The sequence below is a fragment of the Enoplosus armatus genome, chromosome 16 (assembly GCF_043641665.1).
Source record: "Enoplosus armatus isolate fEnoArm2 chromosome 16, fEnoArm2.hap1, whole genome shotgun sequence".
Lineage (NCBI taxonomy): Eukaryota > Metazoa > Chordata > Actinopteri > Centrarchiformes > Enoplosidae > Enoplosus > Enoplosus armatus.
The window spans coordinates 18277219-18300218 of record NC_092195.1 but is presented as its reverse complement, the minus strand read 5'-3'; the positions used below and the strand labels follow the sequence as shown (position 1 = coordinate 18300218).

General features: G+C 41.5%; 1 protein-coding gene across 1 annotated transcript in view; it reads right to left on the bottom strand.

Moving 5' to 3' along the window:
• Positions 1-391: 391 nt before the first annotated feature.
• rnf19b (ring finger protein 19B) overlaps positions 392-23000 on the bottom strand; it is a 30714-nt gene continuing 8105 nt past the window's right edge. The window contains exons 2-10 of the mRNA XM_070921554.1: positions 16802-18094; positions 9198-9397; positions 6283-6427; positions 5989-6151; positions 3728-3842; positions 3163-3303; positions 2854-3043; positions 1735-1869; positions 392-978 (exon numbers count right to left, since the gene is read on the bottom strand). Coding sequence (XP_070777655.1) covers positions 534-978; positions 1735-1869; positions 2854-3043; positions 3163-3303; positions 3728-3842; positions 5989-6151; positions 6283-6427; positions 9198-9397; positions 16802-17463 — 2196 coding nt within the window. The 5' untranslated portion in view covers positions 17464-18094 and the 3' untranslated portion in view covers positions 392-533. The remainder of the gene's footprint in view (positions 979-1734; positions 1870-2853; positions 3044-3162; positions 3304-3727; positions 3843-5988; positions 6152-6282; positions 6428-9197; positions 9398-16801; positions 18095-23000) is intronic.

The following is a 23000-nucleotide window of genomic DNA, read 5'->3' as shown; positions in this document are numbered from 1 at the left end:
CATGCACACAGCAAATAATATTATTTCAAGGTCATCTGAATATAAATAGAGGAAAAGAAGAAAATAAAGCCACAATAGTTGAGTACAAAGTCCACATTCATTCACGCATCGTTATAAACATCCCCTGCAAACATCCCCCTCCCTCTGCTGTGCTTGGTGACATTTCACCTAAATTCAAAATTTCAATTTTGCAATATTTCTTGTGGAAAATTTGTACCTCTTTTTTTTTTTTTTTTTTTGCTTAAGTAGCCAAGGCATTTTGCACCAAGGAGTAAACATAAATCATCATCTTATAAATCTCAGAGGTAGAACCCTGACAATTTACTCAGTGAGGAGATTGACAGGTAGATAGATAAGACAGACAGACAGACAAAAGTAAACAAACCCTGTCTGTGTTTAAGACGGCGTCTGTGAGTCGCAAAAGCAGCAAACGAGAAATGACAAAGGAAAAACAAAAAAGCCATGAAGTAAAGAAGAGCTCGAATGGGGGGTTGGTTAGTTTTTCTTGTGCAATCCTGAGAGCTGCTGTTCTCTCAGACGTAGAGGATGACGTTGCTGTCTGCGGGACAGTGAAGGCCTTCGGAGGGGTTCAGGGCTCGGCAGGAGGGGGCCTGGGGCTGCTGGCCGGCCGCCAGGTGACAGCTTTTCGGGTGAGGAGAGTCACAGTCGTCCGACGTCAGCTCCGCGATGTCGTCCGACTGAGTGTCCGACATCTCCAGGTCGCTGCGGATGCTCTCCGGTTGAGCCAGGGTGACGTCTCTCAGGCCCTCCCGGATTGATGCTCCCGGTGACAGGCCCAACGCAGAGCCAGACAAAGCTCCGCCCCTTCTGGAGCTGCAGTCCTGAGGCTCCTCCCCTCCTGAGACAGTCGCCATGGCAGCAGAGCCCGGGGGCGGGGTTAGGTCCTCTTCGCTGGTCAGGCAGAGATGGCTAGGTTTGGTCTCGATGTCCACCTGGATCTCCAGGTTGGTGCACTCCCTGCAGAGACACGTGATTTACAACAAGTCAGTCGCAGTGTGATGCGACGCACAGATGCAGCCACTTTTGTAGGGATTATATTTGTTCCCAAAGAACAGGAACCTTTTGAGAACAATTGGATATTTATTTAAAGAATGGATGCATTTAGTCAACCATAGTTTGACTTTGAAATATTTTTTTACACTAAAGAATATTTTAATAATAATAATAATTATTATTTCTGTTTTTATTTCAGTGAATAAAGCATGGTGTCTGGAGATGGAGATGAGTTGTGTGACGTATTTTAATTTTGATGGTACTAAAATCTACTGACATCAAATTGCTAACAACAAAAGCGTTCAGAAAAACAGCCGTATCTACAGCTTGACAACCATATGTTACTATTTTTAAATGGTTTAAATGCTCTCACAGTTTTAAAAAGCAGGAATATCTACAAGAGGAGGAACAAAGATTTCCTTTAATCCATGTGCACATACATGTAGCTCTGTTGTGAAGTCGTGATATGGTTTATTTCCTGTTAAGTATCTGCTAAGTAAAGCTGCCACTGATGCAGAGAGGGATTTCTGCAGCTTTAGGCGTTTCTACAAATGAGACAACAACATGAGATCATGGCAGCAACCTGCCAAGTCATCAGATTAGTTCTAATTCTGTTACCTCAATCACATCACATCCGAATCAAATCTGACAGAGCGACAGACAAACCCCGAGCGGCAAGCAGGGAGAGATCAACACCACAGAAGAAGACAAAAGCGTCACCTGTCAGGTAGTGTGTAGGAGGAGATGATGGATCCGGCCATTCCTCGGGTGCTGGCACAGTCGCTCCCTGCTCCCAGGCTGCCTGTCTCCCTCTGGGCTGATTCTTTAGCCAGCTCCCCTGCCTGCACCTCCAGCCTGGAGGAGAGCAAACACTCATATTAATTAATAACATTGTTCTGTCAAAACTTAGCATGAAAAACAAACCATTAACCAACATTTGCACTGCACACAGACTGCAACAGAACCATTAATCATTGGCACCGATGATGTTTTTATTACCTCTGCAAACGGAGGTCGTGTTTTCACACCTGTGAAGCGTCGAGGGATGTTTGCAGAGTCAAGACGTCAACTTGAAACTGAGCTTGAAAGTTCACTCTTGACTTTGGAAACAGCAGTTGACAAAACTCATCACAAAGTCTCATTACAGCTGTTCTGGGGCTTGAAGTGACGTCATTTTGACAACTATTTTCAAGGTCAAGAGTTAACTTTCAATTTCAACCTTTAAGCCATCATGGAGGAGAAGTCCTTACAGTATGGACTACTACTAAATGGATTTTGTGGTGTGATTTTTTTTTGTCAACAAGCTACAATTGAATTTGATGATGTCTTCGGATAAAATAGCAGGCTGGTGATGTATGAAAAGTATTCGAGACTGCTTGACCCTTGTTTCACACCCAGTTGCTATGTGTCAAAGGCGTCAAACAGTTTAAAGCTGGTTTCCTCTTCAGTATTAATTTCTGAGACACTGTGTGTTCTTTCGAAACCAGGAACTGAGGCCATGGCCCATATACAAACCTGAGTTCAACTTTTTACTGTAGAGACCTTCGATCTCTGTATGTTTTGATTCCATTTGCTAATGAATAAATCTTACAGAAAGACAGATCTTTGTATTTTGCCTTTATTCATACAGATTGCCACCACACTGGATTAAGTGTTCCATATTAACCATTTCTTAAAATAAGTAAAAAATATGTCAGTATGGAACAAACCAAACCTCACATTCTTATGAATTACTTCTTCTTTATTAGAATATAAATAGTGAAGAATGACAGAACATCAGAACAGGAAGAAGGACTCAAACGCAGCAACTCTTGAACTTCAACTTGATCTTTTCCTCACCTGCTGTACTTGCCGGTGCGAGTTCCCAGGGCGCCGCCTGCCAGGGTGTTAAAGTGGGGTGTGTCACCCAGATTCCCAGGGGCCACGGAGAGCCCCTCGCTGGGGGAGGTGGTACTCAGACCGCTGACCGCCCCGTCCAGACTGCTCTCACCGAGGCTCGGGGACTTGAGGGCTCGCCACGCATCTGCCACTGCAGAATCAGATGGAGAATATTCTTTAAAGTACATGTGAAAAGGTGTAATTTGATGGTGAATAACATCTTGCTCCTTCACTTTGCGGGAAATGTTGTCATCAGCTTGGTGTCCTCACCTGTGATCGGACCATCGTCCTCATCAAAGTCAATTCGTACACCTCGTCCCTTCCCTCTGCTGACGCCACATCCTCCTCCGCGACACAGAGAGATGGGCACCACGCCGTACACGTAGGCCAACATGATGGGCACACCAATACCTGAAAAGAGGCAGAAACAGAAACAGTTTCACACCTGTTTGACTGAGTGGACTGTGAACTTTTAACTGTAATACATTTTTGGAGCTTCAGGGAGGACATTGAAGAAGAAAGAATGGATAATCAGCGAAAAAGAAGATGTGGATTCACTGTGTCCTTGCACAACTTTCTGTTTGAATTTCTTCTCTGGCAAGTTCAAGAATGAAGTAGCAAAGAAAGCAAAGAAGAAAATGGCAAGAGAGTTAAAATAAAGAGTTTATTTTGAGATACAATTTTGAGTCTGCATCTCTAAAATGTGTCATGTTGTGTCTGGCTGTAGCTGTCGCTTCTTCTAGGTGCTGACACACGGATAAACAAACTGTGCTCAGTTTGTTTTGGCCATCAGCCTGAGAGATTCACGGTGCATAATAGATGTGGAGCTTCTTACCCACGCTGACAGCTGCGATGACCGGGGCGGTGATGATCGACAGGGCCACGCCTCCTGTGATGGCCAGGTTCCTCCGGTGACGAGAAGACTTCTTCAGCTCGTAGTGAGCGTGGATCTGCAGCAGAGGCGAGGGAAAGAGACGAGTCAACACACAACTCAAACACGTCCGAGATACAGCTGAACATGGGCGAGGCTGGAGGTTAAAGGTCGGGTTACGTCTGTGGAGATCAGACTTTAGGTGAAAGAAGAAGACAAACACAGAAATCATCCATTTGTCATCAGTAGGTGATTCACTTCAGCACTCTGTGGTAACTAATAAACACACACTTACTGTAGGTAAATATCCAATGCAGACTGACCTATTAATTACAGCATAAAACACTCGATTAGTATCTTAATTCTTTGCCGTTAGAGTCACATATATCAAAAAAGAAACACTGTGATGTCATTTGGTTTATGTTTATGTTTTTGTCATTATATTTGGTGTAATCTTGTTCTTATACTGTCAGACTTAACCACATACTGTAACCATTTATTTACCTTGGAGCATGAACTACCAGGGAAAAATAGACGGAAAGTAAAATAAAAGTGTATTCTTCTAAAGATATTCTTAAATTAGCAGGCAAGATAAATACCTGTTTTGGTCCCTTGCCCTGCACCCGCCAACTTTATTTTTTTCCAGACTCTATCAAGGCTGTAGCCTGGATTTAAGAAAAGCTGTGCATACCAAATTCCTCCCCAAGATTATTTAAATTCTTCCACATTTTCTACATTCATGTGCTGTAACTTTAGAGAAATGGTAAATCCCCCTGTATTTTATAATTTCCTGAAAAGATTCAGTCAGTAATTCTTTGACTGAGACGACCAAAGCTCAGAGACACTTGTGCAGGTTTTAACATGAAGGTGGACGAACACAGTGTGCGGGTGAGCTGCTGTATCTCCTGTTAATCTGGCTAGTTAACCACTTCCAACACGTCAACACTGGGTCAGCTCTTCAGACGGTTTAAACTGAAATGTGCAGTTCCATTGTTCTCCGCATGAGAGCGCTAGTGTGCAGCAACTCCTACCCTTTGTCATTGAATTTCAGATATTTGAAAGACTTTTGCCTTTTAGCACATGTTATTTTGACACAAGCAGTTTTGTCTCTAATATTACATCAACATAAACAAAAGCAAAAAACATGACAAAGCCATGATACATCCCATTTATGGAGACAAAAGAAGGATTTCAGCATATCTGCAGGTTTAAAAAAGCCCGGGCTTTGACTTTTAAAGAGTCTTTGGGATTTTTATGTTGTAATATTAAATAGATTTTACACTAATTTAACAGCCAAATTGCCAGTTGCTTTAAGTTCAAGCTCTGTCTCAACTAAATATCACTAATTCTAAAAGATCTGTCAGTATCTGTCTTATTTCATGCAGACATCCATATAAAACTTAAAGAAGAATTAACCTGCAAGAACTGTAAACCTTTCTTACGGTATTTATTAAAACGCCATAATAACTTCAAGGCCTTAAATTTAGATCATTTGAGACGTTTTAAGGGCCCTCTCTCTCATCTCCCAAAGTCCATCTTTAGGTCACTGTGATTGCTGATGTGAATGGAAACTGTCTTGTGGTTCTCAAACTGAACTGAAAGTATGTTCTGTCATTTCAAGAAAACGTTTCACATTGTGTTCAAAACGAGGACAGCTTACTGAAACTTAGACAGAAAAGGTTTTCGTTCTGCAATGTTGTAAATTCCAGATAATCACCGGAGGAGGTTTGTGAAAGAATGACTGTGGCAGGGCTGTAAACTATTTGTGTGTGTTGCCACAACTCTGTGGTTTTCCACTTCTGGTTTCTGTAGCAGTGTGGACGAAGACAAACTGACCATTAAGATTAAAGTGTGACAGACATCTTAGTTACCTGCAAACACGTTTGGTAGTATGTTGTTGTGAGTAACAAAGTGCCAGAATAAGATTCTGAACACATGAATAATGTTTCACAATGCACCTTATCAGTCCTTCTTCAACCGTCCCCTCCACGTCTCTCATTTCTATTTCCTTTTGAATTTAGATTTAGATTAAGTTTGAAAGTGAGTCTGGTGTTGAGCTCCACATGTGGTCAAAACAACACTTTCATAATCATTCACAAACGTAACAAAACACAGGGAGTTACATGTATGCTAGACTGTATGTCTTTTGGGCCATTTTGTTTTAAGTTACTCACTAAAAACAGCAGTTAAACAGAAAATATCTGCACTCTCTGCGGGTTTCTCACCTTGCGGCCGACGTAAACGGGGATGCCGATGACCATGGCGGGAACGGCGATGCCGGCAATGAGGGTGATGCCGACTGGAGCTCCGATCAGGGTGCCCAGCTGCCACAAAATCTTCTTCTTCCTGCTCCAAGGCTTCTTCCCCCAGAACGTACACCCAGATGGACTGATGGAGGGAGGAGAGAGGGATAGTGAAGGAGGGAGGAGGGGGGAAAAAAAGGGAGTTACAGTTTCACATCTGAAAAATCTTAAAGAGTCTAACATAGAACTGATATAAAAAGTGAAATAGTTAAGTACCTGAGGTAGTGCAGGTCGGAGATCTCCTTCATGCAGAGCCAGCAGAACTCACAGCCGCAGACGGCGCAGGTCATGTGATTACAGCTCCCATCATTCATCTTGATGATGTAGGCACCACAGCGAGGGCAGGGCTTGATGTCATCAGCTGGGGACAGAGGGAAGCACTTAGTGACATCACTCATATCAAGACATGAATGGTTTGAATTAAATGTTTTTCTTTAGTTTCTGTTTTTTTGCATGTGGTCAAAATGTTCGACATATTGGGAAATAGTGAGATGAAAAGACTGATACCACTCTCATTTTTGTACGTTAAATATGAAGCTGGAACCAGCAGCTGGTTAGCTTAGCTTAGCATAAAGACTGGAAACAGGGGGAAGTCTACGCTAAGTGACAACAAGACTCCAGGAAGGTACGTAACACGATAAAACACCATAAAACCACAACTTATCTTTTTGTACAAACAAACGAGATATGACGCGTTAATTAGCAAGTTTCAGAGCTGCTGGTAGCTGGATTTTGTTACTGTTCCAGTCTTTATGCTAAGCTAAGCTAACTGGCTGTCGGCTGGAGCTGACCTCTCAATCTTCTCATCTCAACTCTCAGAAAGAAAGTGAAAGAGCATATTTCCCAAAATGAAGACAGTCCCCCCCAACTCACTGTTGTTTTGAAACTCAGCTGTGAACACCACCAATGACCAATGTTTTAGGCCTTTCAACAATTTCAAGGAGTATATCCTTCTATCCCTCAGGTAATCTCAAATAATATTAATATTACTCTTGAAACACAAAGCTCTTTGCTTTATTCTTCTTTGCATCTCGTTAAAATGATTATACCATTTAAAGTTGATCTGGATCTATAAGTATTCATACAGTATCAAACATGTCAAACATGTTAAAAATAGCTTCAAAATAGGAGAAATAAAGATTCAGTCGAGAAAAAAAAAGGTTAAAATATTTAGCTGCGTTTTTTTTCTCTTCTGTCGGCAACAAAATCAAACCTCATTACAGTAATGGATTGGACAACTGCAGCCATTTGTCCTCTGATGCGTTTTAAAGGAAAGAAAGTAAATTCCATTCCTCTTCTCTCTCTGTCTCTGTACATCTGTCTATATCCAGTTGACTAAGTAGCAGGTGTGAACAGACAGGCAGACAGACAGACAGGCAGACAGACAGACAGACAGACAGGCAGGCAGGCAGGCAGGCAGGCAGGCAGACAGGCAGACAGACAGACAGAGAGGGAGCGGCCCTCTGGATTGATGTCAGTTCTTCTGAATGCTTGGCAGAGAGAGGCAGACTGGAAGTGGTGAATTAAGGAAAGACAGACAGAGAAGAACGTCTGAGGACAGCTGGAGGGATTTACTTAATAGATTTTTAATCAAAATGGAATTAAAGACACACGCACATATAAGGATTGAGTTAGTTCACACGCACAAGCACAGATGTTTGTTTGTGTCCACAATCACTACAACAAGTACGTTGAAGGACTGCCTCAACATTTTGGGAAATATGCTGTTTTGCTTTCTTGCAGTGATTAATACAACCCTCATGTCTGTGCTGCAAATATTACGCTACAGCCAGGAGACAGTTAGCTTAGCTTAGCATAAAGACTGGAAACAGGGGGAAAGAACTAGCCTGGCTCTGTCCAAAGGTGACAAAATCTGTCTACCAGCACCTCTAATGATCACTAAGTTTTATCAAAGTCAGGCTAGCTCTTTGCCCCTGCTTCCTGTCTTTATGCTAAGCTAAGCTAACCATCTCCTGGCTGTAGCTTCCAGTCATGGAGGAAGTACTCAGAGCTCATTTTAATTACTTTAAATACGGCTGTGTAGCTTAATCTATAATAATGCATCATAATTTATGTGTTGATTGTGTTTTGTATTGAGAATCTGAATAAAATAAATCAAATAAAATAAATGGAGTGAAAATCACAAATAGATGTTTTAAAGATGTATGTATACAAAACGGGGGAAAAAGGGTTTTATCGTTTTAAGACAATACTGTGACATTTTAAGGAATCTGTCCTTTCTAATTGTGTTTGCTTATTTTGCCTTTCAGTATTTAAAAAATATGTCTGTTAATGTGTAAAAGTACAGGGAAAGTTTCTGTATGTGTACAATACAGAATATTTCTAAAATGGTTTCTATTAACTGCATTTAAAAATACACTTGTAGAGACCAATATTTCCTCACATATCCCTGATGATGATCCCTTGCAGTAGTTTCTCAGGAGCACATCTTCAACTGATTATTCACAACACACAAATACAGCTCGAAGACAGCAAAAAAAGGAGCATATTTGCATGTTACAAATGTGGTCTGCACTAACAGAGTGGTGCAATGGTTATGGATGAATTTTCATAAACTAAGAGGACTAAAATCAAGCAGTACGGCACTTTTGTAAGCAACTTACTCAATGTGCCATTTTGAAAATCTGACTTTGAGATGTTTAGATAAAGAAATGTTATGATGACATTTCAAAATGCTGTATGACAGGATGCAGGATGCTGCAGTCATGAAACTATCGAGAGGAGAAACTGTGATATAAATAGAGTCTCATGCTCGGTTGAACGCTGCACGCTCTCACCCAGCGGTGGGAACGGCGAGGAGACGGTACGACAGACGCGAGACGAGTTTGACTCAGCACTCTGACAGACTGAGGAGGCTGACATGTGATAGAGACTGACAGAGACGGAGAGGCAGACAGTTCTCAGAGGTGTGAAAAATATCTTCAAGTCGGAAATGCTTGGGGAGAAGATTTTATCTGTTTATGTCTGCACCAAGCACGCACACACATCTGCACAGTGTGTGTGTGTGTGTGTGTGTGAAACTGTGGTATCTGAGACTGTGGTTACTTTAGATCCAATCACTCTCCAGGGAGGCCGACGGGTGTGTTTGTGTGTGTTTTCCAGGTACTTACCGGGTCCCTGCTCCTGTGTGTAGCTGGGTGAGTGGTTGCTGTGGGTGTGCAGGGATTGCGCCCTCTGTTGGCGGGCCGAGTCGCAGGTCTGGTTGGGATGCCAGGCCTGTTTGCAGTGGTAGCAGAACTCAGCACCGCAGCCTTCTCTGCGACACACCAACCTGGGACAGCTGGCACAGCCCGAGGCGATGACAGCAAATCTGAGAGGAAGAGACAGACAAAGAGTAGAGTGTTCAATAATGTGGTAACTGAAGAAGCCAAAGTATGAAGTCAGAAGAAAGACAACATTTGTTGATTATTACGAGGCGATAACTGACAATATATCAAAGCAGAGATTTTGATACGGACATTGAATCAAAAGAGTGAAATATGAGGGTTGTTATTACTGCTGATCCCACTGAGAATCAACACCCGTTGGCTGCTCCTGATTTTTGAGTCCAAACATCTGCAAGATACCAACATCTAAAACTGTGGGCAGCCACTCACAACTTGAGTTCATTTTTTGATTTCATAGCAATACTTGTTGATACATTTCACTCAAAACCACAAATATCAACCTCATGGTGGCGCTAGAGGAAAAGTCAGGGTATCACCAAAGTCAGTGTGAATCATTCTCTGGGCACCATGGATAGCTTTGTCAATTTTTATGGCAATCCAATCGTTTTTGAGATATTTCCACTTCTGTGTGTGTTGTTGTTGCTATCATGTTAGCATGCTGAGCATCGCTGCTGAGTTTTCTTTCTGACCCCAGTTTAACGTTTTCCCACATTGTATAACTGTATCACATGCCGGATGTTTTCTGTATCTGCTTGTTGCAACATTTCCTTGCAAAAATTAGATGCTGACACAATGAAATATTCAAACCCAAGCCACCAAGTCTGACAACATATTACATAACTGAGACTTTAGAAATGCAGCAAACTGTTAACTCAACCAAAGTTTTAAGAGATCTCCAATATGGCCACTCATGGGCACATCACATATCCTGAAAGCTCTCTGTAGACTGAGAGGAGAGAGAGAAGATTTGATCAATGGAGTAATCACTTAGTAAGAACATTGAGAGAGGAGGTCAATATAGATTTCTCAAAGTTCAATATTAAGAAAGGAGAGAGAGGAGCTGAGTGTAAATACAGCAGTGACGGAGTTATTCTGAGTGGCCTGACACAAAGGTTGCGTTTAGAAACATAATATTAAAAAGCTCGAACCAGCGGGTAATTTGTGTTCAAGTTTAACTTGTATTGATGGACCATGTTATACAGAGAAGAACAAAACATGAGAATCCATATTACTCTGTTAGGGGTTTTTTTTTTATTCAAGAAAGTGCAGTGAATCATGAGAAAATAGCAAAAATGTTCCTAAATGCTGCAACATTAAGAAATCCCTAAATAAAAAACTTGTTCCTTGGCCTGTGATGTAACTTTCTACCAAATTTCATTGAAATTTCTTATGTTTTTGAACTATCCTGCAATATAACAATCAAACAGACACACCCAAAGCTAATATGGCTCTCTCTGTGGAGAGAAAAACCGGCAAAACAAAACTGCAGATTGCATTTGTTTCTGGTAACTTCATGAAGAATACATATTCTCTATGCAACTTTACCAGACTAACTAAAATTCTGTTGTTGTGTACTGAAGTTAGGCCTGCACAATTCTAAGCAAATGATGGTAAATATAGCGAAGAAATGGAGGCATTTTGTAACAGTAAGGACAAAAAAAGGCAATTAAGTAGAGGGAGAGAGACTGAAATATAAGCTGTCAATCACTGAAGAATTCACAAAGGAGGCCAGTCATCAAATGTTGGAGGAGTGATAACAAAAGCAGACCGGGATTTTAACAGTTTTTTCTACCCTGACGAACAAAGACGATGCCTGTTTTCTGCACGTTAGTCGGGGGTTCAAGTTATACTACTAAAAGGAAGACGAGAGTGGAAAAAGTGAGAATGTGACAAATTTGTAATTGTTTTGGCACGCCTCCATCACGCCAGCCCCATCATGTACCACCTCTTCAAACACCGTGACAGGCCCGTTCTCAGGATGGAATAAATTAACAGATATCAGAGGAGACAAGAGTTTGCTTTCTCAGGACAAGATGAGACAAGAACTGGCATTCCTGCAGAGACACTTCACCCTGAAGATTTAGACTTCAGGTCTCAAAACATAAATCTGCGAAAAGCTGCCTCTTCTGTAATGATGAAACAAATGCTTTTTTAAACTACCCACAGTAAATAACTCACTTAAATAACTGTATAAACCTTTTATTCAACTAAGGGAAACAAAAACACAGAGATGCCAGTTTTGCATTTTATTCTGAAACATCAGCACTCTGGTTCAAGTTCAGCTAAACAGAAACAGAACAGTTTCAAATGAGTAATGAACAAGCCCTTCACAAAAAAGTCAATCTCTAAACCATTTCCCTTTTTTAAAAAACTGACATCAACGGCCTTGTGAAAACCCCATTTCCCAAAACTCCATTTTTGCCTCCATTTGGTATTTTCCTGACCTTGAAGTTCGCTTTGCTCATCTCTCTGGTATTTTGGTGCTCTTTCAGTCTGGACCAGCTCAGTGGACCGACCGACAGACATTACCATCTCTACATGTGCAGCTAGCATGGCTAAAAACAACTAGAGCAAAAGGTCTCAATCAAAAATATACAACGCAGTCTCACGATTGGTGGAACTTTATGCAGCACTGAGAGCAATTTATGTTGAAATTTCCAGGATGGGAGAGGCAAAAAAAGACTCAAACAGAGACGGACAGAGATAGATAAAACAAAAAGGACATACAAGGAGGGTAAGAGGGGCGTGTGAGATCATGAGCTGAGATGTAAATGTTAAATACAACAAGACAGAGACAAGGAAAAAGACAGAGAGGAGGGGGTGAGTGTTATGAGTGCTGACATGCTGCGTGTTGAGAGGAAACGTGCACAGACAGTCCTGTCAGTGTTCAGCTCCACCAAGAACCACCTGGGAATCCTGCTGAGTCTGTAAATGCAGCGTTACAACACACACACACACACACACAGATGCTCACTAATAGCAGGCTGTATTAAACATCGGGATGAACTGAACGTGCATCAGCCTGACTCACACAGAAACATGAAAAACACAGGAGCACATCATGCGTCAGTCAACAACAAAGGCACAAAATTCAGAACAACGACACACACACGCCGAGTCCAGTGAGAACGTATTGATCTGTTTAATTAAGTCCCAACTCCTGTTACCCCTGGCAACGCTCCCTCTATGCCGCATCGATAGTCGCCATAGCAACTGACAGCCAGAGGAGACGGCAGAGGGCCACTCTTTGTTCTCACTGGATACTCGGGTCTGACAGTCACACAGGCCGAGACCTTATTGGCCGGATGAGAAGAGCAGATCAGAGGTGAACGACTGTGTTGTGATGGTGAGGATGAGAAGAGATTTAACAGTTGTGGATTTTCCAGAGCTAAAGAGAGAATTTTCTTTTTTTTGCAGAGAAAAAACAGTGAACCCAAAAGACTGAGGACACAAGTGTTTATTTGTTTTATGTAATGTGTCACTGCTCTGGTTGTAAATATCCGTCTGAAGCCCAGAAAGAGCTTCTACATTCATTGCAAATAGCCAAGTGAGCTTTTCTGATGCTTATCGAGGTTTCTATGTCATCATATTTTAAGTCCAGCAGCTCGGGATTCATGATGTCTGCAAAATAAACGAGAAAATTGTATTTGAAGTATCTGAGCTAACATTTCTTAAGTATTTTTTTTATTATTTGGCCTCTTAAGGGCAGAAGAACAAGCTGAAAACCCAACATTAACATATAATCTCCTCATAAAGCTGGTACAGCAAATGTGTTAGCAAACAGTTGCTTATTTACACATCCACCAGACACAAAGCAGCATTAGCATTCATTCGGAGTCATGTCTCCCTGATGAGTCCAATATTCACTCTGCTTTTAGCTCTCCAGCTCCTCTATGTTCACCAGGTTTTTGGAGCTCTAGAGAACAGCTGCCTGTTGGCTCTGAAGAGGACGGTGAGAGTGAACAACAACGGGGCCGTAAAACTAAAACAATGAACTGAAAGACGGTAAAACGCACCATGGAGCTGAGGGGAACTGCAGCGACCCCTTCACATCACAAACATGTGATCGTTGTTAATATGAAATATTGTGCAGCTTTAATACTTTAAAGGACTATAGTTGAGTCGAGTAACCAGACTGGTGATTCACTGCAGGCAGCTGTACTTACACCATACAATTCAGATAGTTTATTGTAATTTTTATCTACCGTTTTGTTAAGTATCTAATAGGACATTAGATGTGAATAGGCAACCATCACATTTTAATTGGATCTAAAGTGATTCTATGTTTATCTTTCACTTGTCAGTGACTGTCGTGTACATTGTCTACTGGATATCTTTCAAAAAAGATAAGATGCACAAACCAGGTCACATTTACATAACTTTCCCTCAAGTGGGCCGATATGCAACACACACACACACACACACACACACACACACACACACACACACACACACAATAGGCCCATTCTCAGCTATAAACAACCCATTCACAGTTATATTGAAGGAAATTCACACCCATTGTACTGTTTCTGTGGAAGCCACCTCTCCAATGACCAACAGTCTGAAGCTGTAGCTGCCAGGTGTGTGTGTGTGTGTGTGTGTGTGTGTTGTTGTTTGTTGTTTCTCCATCTCCAGCCGGGGCTGTTAGTGGTGAATAATAATTTGGATTTAGTCAACTTGTCTGAATTAAAGAGGTGATGAGTCACCGCTGGCGTCAGACAGAGGATCGTTCCGGTAAATATGTAGGTCAGCAGTCAACCTCTCCTCCTGTGACACTGCTGGTGGCACTTTGTAATGTTTTTTTTTTTCATCAGGAAATTGCGTTGACTTAAATGTATCCCTTGTGTGCTTATCTTAACCTTCATAACCTTCATGACTAACTGCAACCTTTACCCAAAACCTATCCCCAGCTCCAAACCTAACCCTAAAATCCTTATTTTTGTCTATGGAGGCTGGCTAGAATGTACTTAGCATGATCACACTGTCCACTCAGTGCAGAGAGAGAGTAAACACATGTAAACCTTCCTAAAAAATAGTTATAATAGCAGTTAAATATGGCTCTCGAGGTTCATTTCAACCCTCTTAGGAGTGAAAATTATTAGATTTATGCTCTATGTCTTCAGCTGAACACTCAGCTCTTACAAAAACAAGGAACTATAAAAACAGAAATGGATGTTCGCTGTCACTCAGAGCTCACATGGCTCTGACAGTGACAGCAGAGATCTGACACAACACAGACAGTAAAAACACCAAACCTAATAAAACTGAACAAGGCAGACTGAAATTTTCAATATTCCTCAGAAAAAAACAGAGATCAAAGCAGTTTATTCTGCAGATTTCCATGAAGTGTATTACAGATATTAACCGTCTCCAGAGAACACAGTAATAATACTAACCCCTGACCTTACATCTACACCAACACCACAAAATATCTGACAAAATGGTTACCGGATTTCTATGAGATCTGCATTAGTTATTCAAGGTCCCCAGATGTTGAACCCTGGCTGTTCCTTTCAGGTAGTCATAAGGCCAAAATGTCCACTTCTACACAGGAACTATTAAAATCAAACGAGCAGATGCTAAAAAAGCACATTAAAGTGAGACTATGTAACAGTAACTTCCTTTTTTCCTGTTTTACTTTCTATAATATAAAAACATTTAAGGGTTTATCTGTGGCATATGTAGAGAAGAGTTATACATTTCAGTTAGTATCTAAAGTTTGCTAACATTAGCATACTACTTTCCACACCAGACCAAGTGAGGCTGTGGCAACAAGTTGAATTGCGCAAATGTGCGTTTTATTGCTTATGAATTCAAGTGTTTATTGTAAAAGGAAAAAAAAAATGTTGTCTTCTTTGAAAAGTCACACAGTCGCTCTTTAATGCTCCCCAGAGGATGAACCCCTACCATTTTAAACACTTTGCAACATTTGCGAATTGTAAACATTGTGCACAAGATATCTCAAAATCTAAAGGGCAGGATGTTTTTTTCACACAAAAGATTATACATCCTTTGTGTAGGGGCTATGACACGCAGCCACGGAGAAACAGAAACAAACAGAAATGCACACACATGAAGGCACATGGAGGCAGAGATATGCAGATACCACACAGACGCTCTGGCCTTCCCCTGTGACAATATCCGTATTACTGTACAAAACCACAGCAGAAAGATATCACAGAATATCAGTGTTCCTCCTTCCTACACACACACAGAAACACAAACACAGTGAATCATTCCTGTTTTCTATGATGAAACAAACGCCTCTCATTTGTTCCAGAAACCCAACGAGAGCTGCTCTACCTCCAAACCCATCTGACTCTCCCCCTCCTGCGACCACAGGGCGAGCTTTACAGCCCTCTAACCCAGTTACAGTTTCTCTCCTCCACTTTCAAATTCAACTTCCTCGGCCCGTCTTTCTCTCTCTAACAGAGCAGGTCACGCTGTTCCCTGTTGTCTTAAACCCAGACAGAGAAATACACTCATTTATGTGGATTCTGAAGTAGTGAGAGTTCCTCTGAAACCCCGGCAATTACAGCAGAACGAATGAGGAAATAACAGTTTGTGATTTGATGCAGAGAAAGAGGGAGAAAGAGGAAGAGAGAGAGAAAAGGGTTAACAGATAATTAAGACGATGATGATACAGCTATTCGCCTGATAATGATGATAAACAGCAGCCGTCCTCGACTTTTTCAGTCAAAAAGCAGATGTTAAAGCTGTGACTCCATTTTAATCTTAATAAAAACTTTGTTTATTTGTCCAGGCTTTGAGAAACGGATCTAGATGACATTAAGTTCTTTCTCAGATATGAAACTACTTCCTGTATTTAATAAAACATCTGTAATATATCATGAAATGCTTTGCAACATTTTCACTTCTCGTCTCACTCATAGTAGTTCAGTTTCTGTTTCTCACAATTACTTAATGTTTTTTATTCTTTGTACAAGGTGAATTCCCTTGAGGGCAATAGAGTTAATTTCAGTTCCAGGACACACCTTTGAGCAAATGAGAGATAAGTGCTCTAAAGATACTTGATACTGGTACAGCCTAATCTCTGATCACATAACTTGATAATATCACAGAAACAGGAAAATGGAAACAAACAAAGCTGAAACTGGCGCAGATGAGCCCAGACCAGCATCTTAAATTCTTCTCTAACCTCTATAACATTCATAATCTACATGACTCAGGTTGTCCAAACCCAGTTCCAACCCTAAAATTTTCCCATAAGGACTGCCCAGAATATCCTCAGCATACCCACACAGTACACTGAATTAGTGCTGAAACAACACATTGATTAATCTATTAGTCAACAGACAGAAAACTAATTGTGAGTTACTTTGGAAAGTCTACCTATACACATTATATATGTCTGAAATATCAAACATTCACTGTTAAAGCTTCTCAAATGTAAAGATTTGCTGTTTGTTTTTAGATGATTGTTACTCAAACATCGTTGGGCTTTGGGTCTGGAATCACTCCAAGACCAGCACCTGAAACAAACAGCAGGGGGGACGGGGCTGTTAACATCATGGACAGTATCTTACCCGCAGTCAGGGGCCGGGCACCATCGGCAGTCTGGATCAGAGGCGAGGCACCTCCGCAGCAGGAACTCCTCATACTTTTCCAGCAGGGCCGCGTCATCCAAGATGTCCGCCACCTGTTGCGGGGCCAGTCTCTCGGCACACTCGGGGCAACTGAGCTGGACTCGGCTCTCTGTGATTTCAATGCGGAGGTACTGCCGCAGGCAGCAGAGGCAGGAGCGGTGGCTGCACCCCAGCAGCTCGGGGAGCTGGTCGGCGGGCTGGCGCACCAGGCACAGGGGACACTCCAGCAGGTTAGCCTCCCCGGAGGAGGGGGTTCCACCCAGGGACGGCTGGCTGGAGGAGAGTGGCTTTGAGGGGGTGCTGGAGGCAGCATCCTGTGGGGTCGTGGCGGCTGTGGTGGTGGTCGTTGTGGGCGTAGCAGAGGCTGCGGCGGGCGCTGGGCTCAAGGCAGAAGGGAGAAGCTGTTGTTGTGTGTGGAGATGATGGGTTAAAGGGGTGGCCGCTCCTCCTTTGGGGCCCCTGGAGCCCCGAGAGCCCCGTTTGCTGTGGAAGAGGCTGTGAAAGGAGATGCGGCCCTGGCGTTTGCCCGCCGCACGGCACTTAGGGTTGGGGATGCCGCTCACTGAGGAGTGAGGTGACTCTGAGTCCTTTTCTGATCCCATTTTCCCAGAAGAGACACACTGCCGGTTATTGTCCCCTGATGCACGTTAATGTATCGCAGAAGGACACTCACACAAACACAAACACACACTCTGTCACACACACAAGGGAGGATTTGTCCCCTTGTGAAAGCCAAACTGGAATACAAATGCTACTCAAGTTCCTGTTAGAGAAACTTGAATCTGTCACCTCCTTTTCTTCCTTTTACGAGAAACAAAACGTTATCAGCAGAAGACAGAGTGAGATAACAGAGAGGAAGAAAACTGAAAATGAAACAGATTGCGCAAGTTCAAAGACAAAAAAAAAATCCCCTTGACTCCCAGAGTTTCTCTAAAACTCGGCGGTTCACGAAGAAGAAAAACTGGCAAGTCTTTCATCTAGCAGACAGATGTCGAGGTCAAACATTGCGGTGATGCTCGCTGTCAAACAAAAAGATTGATGTCTGTTCCAATGAATGACTCTCCCTAAAAAATACAGAGGGTGAAAAAGGGGACAGAAAAGTCCGAGTTCAGTCTGAATGTTGTAGTAACTCCTCAGTTTGGGTTTAATTCTCTTCAGCTGCATTCAGAGCTGCTCCTCCGCTCGTCTTCCTCCGGTTCGTAGCTGAACGCCGGCCTCTCTGAACGGTCTTATCTGTCAGGAAGAAGAGAGCAGGAAGTTAGCACAAAGAGCATGCTCAGTATGACACACACCTCTCTCTCTCTCTCGCTCTCTCGCTCTCTCTCGCTCTCGCTCTCTCTCTGCTTTGCTCTTCCTGGGTTTCAATTTGATCATTAACTCTTGTGACCCTGAACTGACGATCCATCAGTGCTAATTACATTTAAATACACAGACGGACTCACACATGCAGGAGAATGTGACACTGTACGCGTTACGTGACCACAATTAAGAGGTTAAAACACAACAATATTTAATGAAGAGACGCACGTTAAACCGCCAATTAATTACATGACATCATCAACCGCTCTGACCAATCGCGTATTCATGTGAAACCAGTCTCTCTATCTCTCTCCATCACGCTGAGCACTGCAAGCTCTTCCTCCACTTCACACTGCGCTGCTAGTGCCGTTGCCATGGTGACGCTCACTATGAGCGAGGCAAACAGCGACCCACTCTGTGACTCTGGCACTTATGCAGACGCACACACACACAGACACACGCAGAGAAACACTGGTAAATATACACACAATTATATACTCACACACAAATTTATATTGTATTCTATATACTGTATATACAAAAATATACACACACTGCTAAATCCAAACACACACATACACACATACAAAGACACGTTCAAACCTGTAAATGAACACACACGAGCTGAAAATCACCAGTTACACACACACACACACACATATATATCCAACATATACTCCTGAAATGCACAAACACACACACACACACACACAAGCTCATAAACAAGTCGATGCCTTCTACACAAACACAAACACACACACACACACACAAAAAAACATAAAAACACACACATACACACACACACACACATTTTCTTTAAATACATAAATATACACACTAAATACAAAGATACGTTCAAACCTGTAAGTGAACCCACACAAGATGAAAATCACCAGTTACACACACACACACACACACACACACACACACACACACACGAGCACACAGGTGGAAAGTGATATGCACACACTCACATGTCCGCATGATAATTACATCCTGTGTCTCCACTACAATTACAGGCAGTGCGCTACGTTAAGGACTGCGTCTAACAGACACTTAAAAGCTCTTTGGTGTTATTACGTTTGCTTTGATTGTAAAGTTTTTTTTTTTGTTTTTTTGTGTTGAAAAAAATCCTCAAAACTCATGAGATAACGTGAAAAAGCATCACACGCTGAAACAGAGAAATTAAATAAATAAGCACTGAACCGAATTAAAAAAGACTCAAGAAGCAGACTCCCACAGCTGTGCAGATGTTTACTGTTTTTCTCTCTCTGACCTGCAGACGACTGACCGACTGACGTCACAAATCTGATTATGGCTGCTAGTCCAAACACACACACACACACACACACACACACACACACAGAGGGTAATGCTGACCCAGCAAACGTCAGCCCATTCGGGAGATTGTGACCCATGTTTCTGGGGAGTGTGTTCAGGTGATTGACAGATTAGCTGACCAATCACAGAGCCAGACAGAGAGAGAGAGAGAGAGACGTCTGCCAAGTGTTGGCTTCAGGCTAAGCTGAAAACTCTCTGAGTCCGTTATAATTTCCAGGTCATAAACAAAGCAGACAACCCCGGGCTGATTACAGGCCTTTATTTTATGTGGATTTTTTATCCTGAAAGCTTTTTCAGAAAGAATAAGGACGCCTTTGGATACAGTTTTTTGCTGTATGTATGGTAATTTCGATGCACTTCAATTTAAATGTATGCTTTATTTTGTTTTTTTTTTAGAAACTTTTATTGTTTAACTTGAACATTTATGACCTCTTAAGAAAGCAGTGGTGGATTCGAAACCAATGTATTATCAGAAAAATGTACTTTAGTACTCATTCAGCAGTAAAATGGTTCCTGTCAGTGTTTTATTTTTATATATATGATGTTTCTGGATTAATATTGCATTTTACTGCTGTAGATGTTTAAGCTTGAGCTAATTTTAACTACTTTATAAACTGTTGGGTAGTTTAATCTACAGCAGAGCATCATATTCTATAAGACCATGTTTTCAGCTTTGTGACGATGCATTTTCCAGCTAATCCAAGTTTGGTTTTAAATAGTTTATTTAGCATAAGAAGTTGAGTATTTTCTCAACCCATGAAGGAACACTTCACCCCCCACTTTAAATGAAACATAATAATAAAGTAACTGGAGTAAAAAGTAAAATGTGAAGTAGACAACTCATTATGAACCAAACCACTGGCTTCAACCTCTGTGGTTATTTGATGATTCCTCTTTGAGAAAGAACATTTCCGCGGTTTCACCAGAAAATAAAAAATACTCTCAACTTGCTGTCATGTTTGATATCTGCAGCCCTCCAACAGACGTGAGGTGCTGTTAACCTACATGGCAGTAACCAACACGCTGCAGGCTGCAGGAAGAGGAAGGAAAAACACTTCTGAGCTGAAGTCATAAATCGATAAAAGAGGAGGATTTCCACCGTTGGACAGAGTAAATGGTGAAACCTTTAAGTGCATTTTATTTTTTACACACAACTACATACTGTGCACCAACACACACACATCCATTAACGGTTGCCATGGCAGCCATCACTCTCAAAATCTTCTCAGGGTCAAACTGGGTCTCCTCTGAAATGTGTGTAAGTGTATAAAAAGCCTACAGCTCCTAAATATATTCTGGCACCAGCTTGTAATAGCCCTCTCCTCTGCTGCACCACACACACACACACACACACACACACACACACACACACACACACACACACACACACACACACTATCACACAGTGTCACAGATGGTAGCCTCTGTGTGTTTGTGTGTTTGTGTGATAGAGCATTGAACGCTTCATGCTTTTTGATTTGGACACTATTCTACAAACTTGAATGGTAGATCTGTGTGTGTACAAGTGTGTGTGTGTGTGTGTGTGTGTGTGTGTGTGTGTGTGTGTGTGTGTGTGTGTGTGTGTGTGTGTGGCTTTCATCCTCCTCCAACACAGAACTCCCATTTGGCCCAGTGATCAGTGCTCTTGGTACTGGGATCAAACTGGTGAAACTTTAATCATGTGTCTATTCTGTAATGGTGTTTCATGATCACAAGTCTGTCTGAACACTCTGATGAAGAGACACCTCTTCACACACACACACACACACACACACACACACACACACACATTCTCCTGCACAAGTTGCTATTGTTTGTTTGTTGTTTTAGATTCTCCAGCACTGATAAAGAGGTCATGTTTTTCTAAGGAGGTAACATCAAACGACGGAGATCAGAAAGACGTGTTTCCTCAAGTCTGAGTGAACCAAAACATCACATTCAGACATATGAATACGTGATAACTTGTAATATCAAACATGTTTATGTTATTATTCCGTCTGGATGTTGACGTGTTACAGTTAAAAGCACATGTATTTAATAACATCATTAGAGACTGTATTCCTTTTCATTAGCCACTTCCTCAGCCCTGGTATTGTGCATGTGACAGTTAGACTTTTCAAAACCTGCAGATACCCCAGATTTTGTATTTTGTACCTCTTTCACTGGATAGTTCCTGATTTAACCCAAAATTTAGTCACAACATTTAACACTCTTTTGTCAATTCGTCGATGTGTGCTACATCAATAAACTCTCTTATAATTACTATATGTTATGTTAGGGTTACCATGGTATCATATAACCACTAGTATTGAAACATTTTAGAAAATGTGTTGTCTTGTGACTTTTAAGACATGTTTTGATATGTCGTGCTTAGTTGTTTTATTTTGAAGCTCCTTGTATCTTTTGTTTTGAAAAGCGTTACATAAATAAACAGTTTTAAGCTCTATTATTTCTTCACATTTTTCTGTGAAACACCTCATTAACATACAGTTAGTCTTTGCAAACAGGTTATAATGTTGTTAAATAAACAAAACTGAATCAGATTTAGTCTTCATCATTTGTGGTGAAGATTATATCAGTGATAACGAGAGTCGAGAGATTCGATTGGTTCTCTAAAGACATTCACATGGAGCAAAATGTGCACTGATGATTGAATAAGATGCTTTAAGTAATAGCGGGAGAAATGTGTGTGTGTGTGTGTGTGTGTGTGTGTGTGTGTGTGTGTGTGCGTGTCTGTGTGTGTGTGTGTGTGTTTGGCAGATAGGTCTGAACAGCCTGAGAACTTCACAATCTGGACTTGATTTGCTATCAACATGCACACACACACACTTTGTTCCACACTTGTCCTCCTACTCACTGCTGCTCAATTCAGCTCACGCACACACACACACACACACACACACACACACACACACACACACACACACACACAGCAGGCTGCTGCCGTGCACTGTCCTCCAGACTCTCAGCCCTCCATGTCTGTTTTCATGATTTTCTCCTCCCTGTTTTCTATACGAAAGCTTCAAAAACACACCGAGGGGGAAGAAGTATTCAGATCTTTTACTTAATTGAAAGTAGCAATACTTCAGTGTAGAAATACTCAAGTAAAAGTCATGCCTTCAAAATGTTACTGAACAAAACTAAAAGTATTAGCATCAAAAGTAAAAGTACTCATTATGCAGAATAATGCATGTTATTAGATTATAATTATTGATGTAGTCATGTGAACATCACTTTAATGTTGCAACTGGTAAATGCTCATTTTAATTACTTTCAATCAATTAAGTCTTATCTTAATCTATAATAATACATAATAATTCATTTGTTGATAATGTTTTTATTATTAAACTTAAGTAAAGTTATCAGATAAATGTAGTGGAGGAAAAAGTACAATATTTAGTCTCTGAATTGTAGTGGAGTAGACGTATTAAGTAGTACAAGTACCTCAAAACTGTACTAAAGTACAGTGCTTGAGTAAATGTACTCAGTAACTTTCCAC